Below are 11,890 nucleotides of genomic sequence, written 5' to 3'. Positions count from 1 at the left end.
ATCAAATAAAAAACTTTGTTTTGTGACCTCTTTGATTTAGTTTAAAAAATAAATTTTGGTAATCATTGTTATGGGTAATGTAGGGTGCTAACACCTTTCGTACACACAACTGACTCCCGAATCTTAAATCTGAATTTACGTAGACCAATGTTTTTTTGGTGACCAATCACATCTTAATATGATTGGTGGCGACTCCGAACCTTTTAAATATTAAAGATTAAATGATTGAGGACGTCGGCCGCTCCGCGTCGCGACATCTATGAAGTGTAAATATTTTGTCAAATACTATATTTTTAACAATTTCTTTTTTTTTTATTCTCTCTTAACAATTTTCTTTCATTTAATGTAATATTAATGGCTATGTTAGAAAATCAACTATTAATTATTAAAAAAAGTTCAACTCTTTCTTAATAATGGAGTTATTAATTAGAAACACAAGCACTAGGTGGTACGTAATTTTCTTTTTAAATCAACCTCATCTTAACTCAATAGTTAAGCTGATATATGCATTCAACAAACAAAATAGATCAACTATTTTACTTTCTCATCTATACTTATTTATTAATTATAAAATTCAAAGAAAAAATCTTGTCACTTTGAACTTTAAATTTAGTTTTTCGAACAAAATTTAAGATTCAACACTTTTTACTTATAATTAAATTAGTTCAAAAACGTAATTTTCACTAATTATATATTTTTTTTTTTGAACAAGAAACGTGTAACACCCCAATGATCTCATGTCGTTCTTTTTTTTAAATTCAATTATTTATTTTTATTTTATTCATCTATTTGTTTATAATTAAATAATGAAACTTATGTCATCAAGATGTGAATTTTTCCCCTTTTAAAATATTAAGCAAATTTCAACTTTAATTATACTTGGTAATTAAAGATTTAATTGGTATTTGGAAGTTGAGGGAAAGGAGGAATTTGGGGGAAATATTGGTAAATTAGAGAGAGAAGAGTGAAATTTGGAATTTATTAAAGAAGAGAAAAAGAGGGGAATTTATTTTATAAAAGGAAAAGGAAAGGAAAAGAAAAGGAAAAAAAAAGGAAAAGAAAAAGGAAAAAGAAAAAGAGAAAGAAGAAGAAGAAGCCGAGAAACCCTAGCCACGCCGCCGCCGCCGAGTCGACGCACATCGTCCCAGCCGCGTCGGAGATCAGGTCAAGTCGAGCCGTCGCACGCCAGCCGTCGCCCGAAGCCGCGTTACACCCGTGCCTGCGCCGCGCCGCATCGATCCGAGGGAGAGCAGCTGAAGCCGCGTCGCCGAGCCGCCCAGTCCCATCGTGCGCAACCGCCAACCACTGCGTGAAGCCGCGCACTGCCAAGTCACCGACCCGCAGCAGTCGACGGCGTCAGCCGCGCGCCTCCAGCCGTGAAGCAGAACCCGCGTTTCGGCTGATCTGCGCCCGCCCGTCGGCCCGAGTCCAAAACCGACCCGCGCCGCCCGCCGAACCCGAACTCCGCGCGCGCGCCTACTCCAAGCCGAGCCGCGCCTCCCTGCTGACGTGAGCCGAGCCGCTCGCGCAAGCCCCTTTCGCCAGGACTGAGCCGAGCCGATTCTGTCCTTCTTCCAGCCGAGCCGCCAAGACAATTTTGGCTCCTTCCACCTAGTTTTGGTAAATTTCCAAATTCCCTAGCCTGCCCAGTAATTAAATGAGTTAATTTGGAAATTTAATTAATTTAATTACTTTCCTCAAGAAGCAACTTGGACCAAATAGCTGCTGCAGCTTAGGACTTCCTCAGTAGGAACTCATCTAGCAACATCTCGAGGTAAGAGATTTCTACTACTAGACCCATGAACAAATTGTAAGATTTCGCATACTGTGAGATATGCATACTGATGATTGACCGTATGGTGTATTGAACTGTTGACTGTATGACGATGTTATGATATTAATGCTCAGTAGTATGTGGCCGTATGTTGTGTTGAACTGCTGACTGTAAGAGGACGTTGTGATACGAATGCTCGGTAGCATATGACCGAAATGTTTGGAATTGTTCTGACGATGTAGAGACTGTTGAGGAAGGGAAGGGAGCTAGTGTTCACTATTTCGTCATAGTTGTATGATGATGAGATGTATATGTATGTTAAGACTAGGGTCCCTGTTAGCAACCCAGTAGAGTCGTACCTGCATGGGTGTCCTTCGGGATCACCACCTATTTAGGACTGTGTGGTCCGACGGGACGCCAGTCTAGCATGGATATAGATATGACCGAGTGACTCGACGGGGTCCTCGCATCCCGGTTGTCTTAGTGTTACCCCCGGGTTCACTACAGACCAGCATGTCCTAGGTGCTCCCTCGGAACACCGAAGACCAGATTTTCGTTCCTACGGGAGCGCATGTTGCACGTGTTCGGGAACGTGCCAGAGATTGGGTACCAGTTTTCAGGACTCGATAGGGAAGCCAACAGGCACCTAGTGGGACTAGTAGTGGGTCCCTTACTGAGTATTTTTATACTCATTCTCTTCATTTTATGTTTTCAGGTAGAGGACGAGGTAAGGGCAAAGGCAAGCTGGCGAGCGACGTGAAGTGACCGTGGCGAGCCATAGGGGTTTTCCTGCTTCCGCACATGTTTTACTTTACAGTTAAATTCATGTTTCGGCTTTCTGCATGTTTACTTTGGTTATTTTTGTAGATAGGGCCCGCTTAGGGATTTTAAACTTAACTCGTATTTCTACATGTTACCTTAACTATCTTTCATAAATACATTTGCTAGATTTCTTTGCATTTAGTTACACCAGATTTTATGACTTAAACACTGATCCTAGATTCAGTAACCACTTCGATTCAGCATAAAGAGTCGGGTCGTTACAGTTGGTATCAGAGCCCAGTGTTTTAGGTCCTGTAGACTGACTTATGATGTAAGTCATTTTGTTTTGATTTTTACCTCACCCTATGGCTATACGGTCCTTCGTCACTCGCCAGGTATGCCTAAAGCTTTACAAATATTAAGATTATAATGTTGCCTGATTAGATTAGACTTAGAGTGAGAATATTGAGCTCTAGTGGTGAAAAATTTGTTGGTGAATTTTAGGAAGAATGCCGCCACGTAGAGGTGCACGCCGAGGAGGTGGCAGGGGAGGCAGAGGAGCCGGTCGTGGCCAACCGGCGGAGCAACCTGCCGCGCCGCCAGTCAACCCCGACGTACCAGTCAACCCTAATGCACCGGTCACTCAGGCGGATCTCGCCGCAATGGAGCAGCGTTACCAGGCCATGCTGCAAGCTGCTCTAGCGCCGTTCCTCGCTGCTCAGCAGAACCAGGCCGCCCCTGTTCAGGACCAGCCTGTAGTCCCTCCAGCCCCTGTTCAGGACCAGCCCGTCATCCCTCCAGCCCCGGTGGAAGCTCAGCCGGTGCCAGTACAACTGTCAGCTGAGGCCAAGCACTTGAGGGATTTTAGGAAGTACAACCCGAAGACTTTCGACGGATCCTTGGACAACCCCTTTAGAGCCCAGCTGTGGTTGACATCCATAGAGACGATCTTCAGGTACATGAAGTGCCCAGAAGACCAGAAGGTGCAGTGTGCAGCTTTCTGTTTGGAGGATAGGGGGACTGCCTGGTGGGAGACTGCTGAGAGGGCGCTGGGAGGAGATGCCAGCAAGATCACATGGGAGCAATTCAGGGAGAGCTTTTATGCTAAGTTCTTCTCTGCCAACGTGAAGCACGCCAAGCTCCAAGAATTCCTAAACTTGGAGCAAGGCAAACTGAGCGTGGAACAGTATGATGCCGAGTTCGACCTGTTGTCCCGTTTTGCCCCTGATGTGGTAAGGGATGAGGCCGCCAGGACTGAGAGATTTGTTAATGGCCTCAGGTTAGACCTCCAGGGTTTTGTACGAGCTCTTCGGCCAACCACTCATGCGGATGCTCTACGCATAGCACTGGATCTGAGCCTGCATGAGAGAGCTGGTCAATCTAAGGTTGTCGGCACAGGGTCAGCCTCGGGACAGAAGAGGAAGGCGGAGGCGCAGCCCGACGTAATACCACAGCGGACTCCGAGGTCAGGAGGTGTCTTCCAGAGACACCGTCGGGAGCTGGCAGCAGCTGGGAGAACTTTGAGAGAGCTACCCACTTGTACTACCTGTGGGAAGGTCCATGGAGGACAATGTTTAGCTGGGAGTGGAGTCTGCTTCAGGTGCAGGCAGCCGGGGCACACTGCTGATGCGTGTCCTCGGAAACCCTTAGAGACGACGCCACGTCAGCCTTCTGCTCCCCAGCAGGGGAGAGTCTTTGCCACGAACCGGCAGGAGGCCGAGCGAGCTAGTACGGTGGTGACAGGTACGCTCCCAATCTTGGGGCATTATGCTTTGGTACTATTTGACTCGGGGTCATCGCATTCATTTATATCCTCTATTTTTGTCAAGCATGCGGGTTTAGAAGTAGAACCGTTGGGTAGTGCCTTGTCTGTCTCTACTCCTTCTGGAGAGGCCCTTTTGTCTAAGGAAAAAATAAGGGCATGTTGGGTAGAAATAGCAAACCATACCTTGGATGTAATCTTACTGGTGCTAGATATGCAAGATTTCGATGTAATTTTAGGCATGGATTGGTTGTCCACTAACCATGCAACCATAGACTGTTTCAATAAGGAAGTAGTCTTTAACCCTCCTTCAGGGGATAAGTTTAAATTTAGAGGAGCAGGCATGGTAGGTATACCCAAGGTCATCTCAGCAATGAAGGCGAGTAAGCTACTTAGCCAGGGTACTTGGGGTATCTTGGCAAGCGTAGTAGATGTGGCAGAACCAGAAGTTTCCCTATCTTCCGAACCAGTAGTAAGGGAGTACCCTGACGTTTTCCCCGACGAACTCCCAGGACTTCCGCCTCCTAGGGAGGTAGACTTCGCCATCGAGTTAGAGCCCGGCACCGCCCCTATCTCTAGAGCTCCTTACAGAATGGCCCCAGCCGAATTAAAGGAGTTGAAAGTCCAGTTACAGGAGCTGTTGGACAAGGGCTTTATCCGGCCCAGTGTATCACCGTGGGGAGCCCCAGTGTTGTTCGTGAAGAAGAAGGATGGGTCGATGCGCCTTTGCATTGACTACCGAGAGTTGAACAAGGTGACAGTTAAAAACCGCTACCCCTTACCCAGGATTGAGGACTTGTTTGACCAGTTACAGGGGGCCACCGTCTTTTCCAAGATCGACCTACGATCAGGCTATCACCAGTTGAGGATCAGGGACGGTGATATTCCCAAGACGGCCTTTCGTTCGAGGTACGGACACTACGAATTCATAGTGATGTCCTTTGGTTTAACTAATGCCCCTGCAGTGTTCATGGACTTGATGAACAGGGTGTTTAAGGACTTTCTAGACCAATTCGTCATAGTCTTCATTGACGATATCTTGATCTATTCCAAGACTGAGGCCGAACACGAAGAGCACTTGCACCAAGTCTTGGAGACCCTTCGAGCTCATAAGCTATACGCCAAGTTCTCCAAGTGTGAGTTCTGGTTAAAGAAGGTGACATTTTTAGGGCACGTGGTTTCCAGTGAGGGAGTCTCGGTGGACCCAGCTAAGGTCGAAGCGGTGACCAACTGGCCTCGACCGTCTACAGTCAGTGAGATTCGCAGTTTTCTGGGTCTGGCAGGATACTACAGGAGGTTTGTAGAAGACTTCTCACGCATAGCCAGCCCATTGACCCAGTTGACCAGGAAGGGAACCCCTTTTGTCTGGAGCCCAGCATGTGAGAGTAGTTTCCAAGAGCTTAAGCAGAAGCTAGTGACGGCACCAGTCCTGACAGTGCCTGATGGGTCGGGAAGTTTTGTGATCTATAGTGATGCCTCTAAGAAAGGACTGGGATGTGTCCTGATGCAGCAAGGTAAGGTAGTTGCGTATGCCTCACGCCAGTTGAAGAATCATGAGCAGAACTACCCTACCCACGACTTGGAGTTGGCAGCTGTAGTCTTTGCACTGAAGATATGGAGGCACTATCTGTACGGTGAGAAGATTCAGATTTACACCGACCACAAGAGCCTGAAGTATTTCTTCACTCAGAAGGAGTTGAACATGAGGCAGAGGAGGTGGCTCGAGTTGGTGAAAGACTACGACTGCGAGATCCTGTACCATCCAGGTAAAGCAAATGTAGTGGCTGACGCGCTGAGTAGGAAGGTTGCACATTCAGCAGCGCTAATCACGAAGCAGACCCCCTTACTCAGGGATTTGGAGAGAGCCGAGATTGCAGTCTCAGTAGGTGAGGTTGCCGCACAGTTGGCTCAGTTGACAGTTCAGCCAACCTTGAGGCAAAAGATCATTGCTGCTCAGCTGAGTGATCCTTACTTGGCAGAGAAACGTCGTATGGTAGAGACGGAGCTAGGTGAAGAGTTCTCTATATCCTCTGATGATGGCCTTATGTTTGAGGGGCGCCTGTGTGTGCCGGAAGACAGCGCAGTTAAGACAGAGCTTTTGACTGAGGCTCACAGTTCCCCGTTTACCATGCACCCTGGGAGTACGAAGATGTACCAGGACTTAAGGAGTGTCTATTGGTGGAGGGGCATGAAGAGGGATGTAGCAGAGTTCGTCAGTAGGTGCTTGGTGTGCCAGCAGGTGAAGGCACCTAGGCAGCATCCAGCAGGGTTGTTGCAACCCTTGAGTGTGCCAGGGTGGAAGTGGGAGAGTGTGTCGATGGACTTTATCACGGGACTGCCCAAGACCTTGAAGGGCTACACGGTGATCTGGGTTGTGGTCGACAGACTCACGAAGACAGCCCACTTCGTGCCAGGGAAATCCACGTACACTGCCAGCAAGTGGGGGCAGTTATACATGACGGAAATAGTAAGACTGCACGGAGTACCAGTATCCATCGTTTCAGACAGGGATGCCCGTTTCACTTCGAAATTTTGGCAAGGGCTCCAACTTGCATTAGGTACGAGGCTGGACTTCAGCACGGCATTCCACCCTCAGACTGATGGTCAGACAGAGAGACTGAACCAGATTTTGGAGGATATGCTGCGGGCCTGTGTGCTAGAGTTTTCAGGAAGTTGGGACTCCCACCTGCATCTAATGGAGTTCGCCTATAATAACAGTTACCAGGCTACCATTGGTATGGCTCCGTTTGAGGGTCTGTATGGCAAGTGCTGTAGATCCCCTGTCTGCTGGGGCGAGGTTGGAGAGCAGAGGATGCTAGGCCCCGAGTTAGTGCAGACTACCAATGCAGCCATACAGAAGATCCGAGCTCGTATGCTGACCGCACAGAGCAGACAGAAGAGTTACGCTGATGTACGACGTAAGGACCTCGAGTTTGAAGTGGGAGATATGGTCTTTTTGAAGGTAGCACCGATGAAGGGCGTTCTGAGGTTCGAGAAGAAGGGGAAGTTGAGTCCACGTTTCGTGGGGCCATTTGAGATACTGGAACGGATTGGCCCTGTGGCTTATCGTTTGGCCTTGCCCCCATCCCTCTCAGCAGTGCATGACGTATTCCATGTCTCCATGTTGAGGAGGTATGTCGCAGACCCGACGCACATCGTGGACTTCGAGCCCCTACAGGTCAGTGAGAACTTGAGCTATGAGGAGCAGCCTGTCGAGATCTTGGCAAGAGAGATCAAGAAGCTTCGTAGTCGAGATATTCCACTAGTCAAAGTCCTTTGGCAGAACCATGGAGTTGAAGAGGCCACGTGGGAGAGAGAAGAGGACATGAAGACCCAGTACCCAGAGCTGTTCGAGGAGTAGAGCTTTCGAGGACGAAAGCTTTCTAAGGGGGGAAGTATGTAACACCCCAATGATCTCATGTCGTTCATTTTTTTAAATTCAATTATTTATTTTTATTTTATTCATCTATTTGTTTATAATTAAATAATGAAACTTATGTCATCAAGATGTGAATTTTTCCCCTTTTAAAATATTAAGCAAATTTCAACTTTAATTATACTTGGTAATTAAAGATTTAATTGGTATTTGGAAGTTGAGGGAAAGGAGGAATTTGGGGGAAATATTGGTAAATTAGAGAGAGAAGAGTGAAATTTGGAATTTATTAAAGAAGAGAAAAAGAGGGGAATTTATTTTATAAAAGGAAAAGGAAAGGAAAAGAAAAGGAAAAGAAAAGGAAAAGAAAAAGGAAAAAGAAAAAGAGAAAGAAGAAGAAGAAGCCGAGAAACCCTAGCCACGCCGCCGCCGCCGAGTCGACGCACATCGTCCCAGCCGCGTCGGAGATCAGGTCAAGTCGAGCCGTCGCACGCCAGCCGTCGCCCGAAGCCGCGTTACACCCGTGCCTGCGCCGCGCCGCATCGATCCGAGGGAGAGCAGCTGAAGCCGCGTCGCCGAGCCGCCCAGTCCCATCGTGCGCAACCGCCAACCACTGCGTGAAGCCGCGCACTGCCAAGTCACCGACCCGCAGCAGTCGACGGCGTCAGCCGCGCGCCTCCAGCCGTGAAGCAGAACCCGCGTTTCGGCTGATCTGCGCCCGCCCGTCGGCCCGAGTCCAAAACCGACCCGCGCCGCCCGCCGAACCCGAACTCCGCGCGCGCGCCTACTCCAAGCCGAGCCGCGCCTCCCTGCTGACGTGAGCCGAGCCGCTCGCGCAAGCCCCTTTCGCCAGGACTGAGCCGAGCCGATTCTGTCCTTCTTCCAGCCGAGCCGCCAAGACAATTTTGGCTCCTTCCACCTAGTTTTGGTAAATTTCCAAATTCCCTAGCCTGCCCAGTAATTAAATGAGTTAATTTGGAAATTTAATTAATTTAATTACTTTCCTCAAGAAGCAACTTGGACCAAATAGCTGCTGCAGCTTAGGACTTCCTCAGTAGGAACTCATCTAGCAACATCTCGAGGTAAGAGATTTCTACTACTAGACCCATGAACAAATTGTAAGATTTCGCATACTGTGAGATATGCATACTGATGATTGACCGTATGGTGTATTGAACTGTTGACTGTATGACGATGTTATGATATTAATGCTCAGTAGTATGTGGCCGTATGTTGTGTTGAACTGCTGACTGTAAGAGGACGTTGTGATACGAATGCTCGGTAGCATATGACCGAAATGTTTGGAATTGTTCTGACGATGTAGAGACTGTTGAGGAAGGGAAGGGAGCTAGTGTTCACTATTTCGTCATAGTTGTATGATGATGAGATGTATATGTATGTTAAGACTAGGGTCCCTGTTAGCAACCCAGTAGAGTCGTACCTGCATGGGTGTCCTTCGGGATCACCACCTATTTAGGACTGTGTGGTCCGACGGGACGCCAGTCTAGCATGGATATAGATATGACCGAGTGACTCGACGGGGTCCTCGCATCCCGGTTGTCTTAGTGTTACCCCCGGGTTCACTACAGACCAGCATGTCCTAGGTGCTCCCTCGGAACACCGAAGACCAGATTTTCGTTCCTACGGGAGCGCATGTTGCACGTGTTCGGGAACGTGCCAGAGATTGGGTACCAGTTTTCAGGACTCGATAGGGAAGCCAACAGGCACCTAGTGGGACTAGTAGTGGGTCCCTTACTGAGTATTTTTATACTCATTCTCTTCATTTTATGTTTTCAGGTAGAGGACGAGGTAAGGGCAAAGGCAAGCTGGCGAGCGACGTGAAGTGACCGTGGCGAGCCATAGGGGTTTTCCTGCTTCCGCACATGTTTTACTTTACAGTTAAATTCATGTTTCGGCTTTCTGCATGTTTACTTTGGTTATTTTTGTAGATAGGGCCCGCTTAGGGATTTTAAACTTAACTCGTATTTCTACATGTTACCTTAACTATCTTTCATAAATACATTTGCTAGATTTCTTTGCATTTAGTTACACCAGATTTTATGACTTAAACACTGATCCTAGATTCAGTAACCACTTCGATTCAGCATAAAGAGTCGGGTCGTTACAAAACGGTGGGTCAGTAGGTGCACCCGGGCATCTCCACCAGGTGGACACCCCCTTAGCACCATCATCATACCCGCTTCATTAATAATATAGCAATTACAGAACACGGAAGCAGGATAGCCCAAAACGAAAGATAAAGGGTTTGAGAACAGCCCAGAAAAACAAAGTGCAGACAGAGAGCAAAGCAAAAAGCTAACTAAAAGCATATTTGCCATTGGAAAATCTAATGAGTTGTAAAATTGGTTTCTAATTTGAAAAAAAAATATATTTGACGGACTATACTTTCTCTTATGAGTTCTGAAGTTCGAATTTTCATTCCCATTGTCATAATAACAAAAGCAAAAAGTCATTTATTGTTTTTATCCCATACAATACCCACATTTTAAAACCTATAAAAAACCCTCCAATTACCACAACCTTTTTCAAATCCTTACCATAAGAAACCAAACTTGATAAAGGGTTAAAATCATCTTTGAAGCCTTTTTTGTTTTTCTTTTTCTTTTTCAAAATGGCTTCTTCCAACAAAACCACCACCTCACTTGCTCTCTTTTTCTGCCTCAACATTCTCTTTTCTTCCCTAGTCACTGCTCAGCCAGTAATTCCTACCTTTCTAATCGGGGATCCCATCGTAGGCTCGTCGATCTTTGACGCTCCTAGTCCTTCTGGATCTAATTTTTGTCCTAAAACTATCATTCAGATTGCTTCTTGTGCAGCCCAACTTAACCTCTTTAATCTTTTCCCTAGTTTCTTTCCTCCCATTCCTTGCTGCTTGTTGATTGAAAGGCTACCTGACCCTGAAGGTGTTGCTTGTCTTTGCAATGCAATCAAATCGAATGTTGTGAACATTAGCATTAGAAACAGACCCTTGACTCCAAACCGAATTCTTAACGCATGTCGTAGAAATAATGCTGCTAATGGGTCCCAGTGTCCCTAATGTACATTATACAACTCCTTCAACAAAGGAACAACAAATAACAAAGGAACAACAAATATATATATATTATACCTTTTTTAAAAAATTCTATTTAAGCATTGTTTTTTCATTACAATAATTGCGTGGTTAACTCTTAGAACTTTGAGGTTGAAGGTATATAGATATCTTAATCACTAAACTATATACTCTTCTTGACGTCGGTCTTATTTATGTACCATATCTATAATTTACTAAAATATAATTATTGATCGAATCATAATTTTTTTTTATATTGGATCGAATACTTGTTTGAAGTTTTATAAACTTTGATATCAAAATATTTACAAAATATAAATGAAAAGTTTGTGATATCCTTCAATTTTCTTTCTTGTTTTGCCTTTCTTATTAACAAGATATTAAAGGAAGAGATAATTAGTAGATGCATCAAAACATCTTAACTAGAGGCTTTGACACGTGTTTATTTGTTTTACGTTGATAATATGTTTCAGATGTTAGATTTCTATATGTTTTTTAGTTAATTTTTATTTTATTTTTATCTGCAAATCATTTAGGTATGGAGTTTTTGTCCCTTGACATAAAATTTATTATTTATAGTTTGACATTAATTTATTTAAAAAATATGTATCAACCAAGTGGAAATATTTCGGTTTACCTCTTTGATCCCACTATTCTCTATATTTTGTGAAAAAGAAATCACTTTAGTTTTAATTTTTAATTTCATTTAATTTGATCTTAGTGGTATATTGGTTGTGAATATAATAACTTACCTTCTATTTCACATTTAATTTAGTGTAACGATTGTTGTGTATCCAAAATACAAAGGATATATATGTTTATTGTAGATCAATGATACATAAAGTTATTTAAAAGAATGATACACCAAAAGTACATTTATCATTTCATGTTTTTGAAGTAGAAATAAGGATATGTCGACTAATTATTTATATTTCATATTCCTTCAAAAGAAAAAAGAAAATATAAAAATAGAAACTTAACATAATAGTTAAAAACATTTCCTATCCCTTTGTCGTTATTAAAAAAATTACCCAATAATAATTCATCCTTCATGTTTCTTAGAAACTTTAATAAAAATTATTAGAATAACATAAGGGTCATTAAATGATATTTAGATGGGTATATTTTAGTCCAAAATTATTTTTC

General features: G+C 44.7%; 2 protein-coding genes across 2 annotated transcripts; both read left to right on the top strand.

The window, feature by feature from the left end:
* The first annotated feature begins 774 nt into the window (after positions 1-774).
* On the top strand, positions 775-9,712 carry LOC127149959 (uncharacterized). The gene is made up of 3 exons (XM_051086486.1): positions 775-1,774; positions 3,041-4,279; positions 9,469-9,712. Exons 2-3 carry the CDS (start codon positions 3,046-3,048, stop codon positions 9,516-9,518), a joined length of 1,284 nt encoding a protein of 427 aa, XP_050942443.1. The 5' UTR covers positions 775-1,774; positions 3,041-3,045; the 3' UTR covers positions 9,519-9,712.
* A 591-nt stretch (positions 9,713-10,303) lies between these two features.
* On the top strand, positions 10,304-10,729 carry LOC103491122 (putative lipid-binding protein AIR1B). Its single transcript, XM_008450950.2, has one exon. The coding sequence runs from the start codon at positions 10,304-10,306 to the stop codon at positions 10,727-10,729; it is 426 nt and encodes a 141-aa protein (XP_008449172.2).
* Positions 10,730-11,890: the final 1,161 nt, after the last annotated feature.

The sequence above is a fragment of the Cucumis melo genome, chromosome 6 (assembly GCF_025177605.1).
Source record: "Cucumis melo cultivar AY chromosome 6, USDA_Cmelo_AY_1.0, whole genome shotgun sequence".
Lineage (NCBI taxonomy): Eukaryota > Viridiplantae > Streptophyta > Magnoliopsida > Cucurbitales > Cucurbitaceae > Cucumis > Cucumis melo.
The sequence above is the reverse complement of the archived record's forward strand: the minus strand, read 5'-3'. Positions and strand labels throughout refer to the sequence as shown.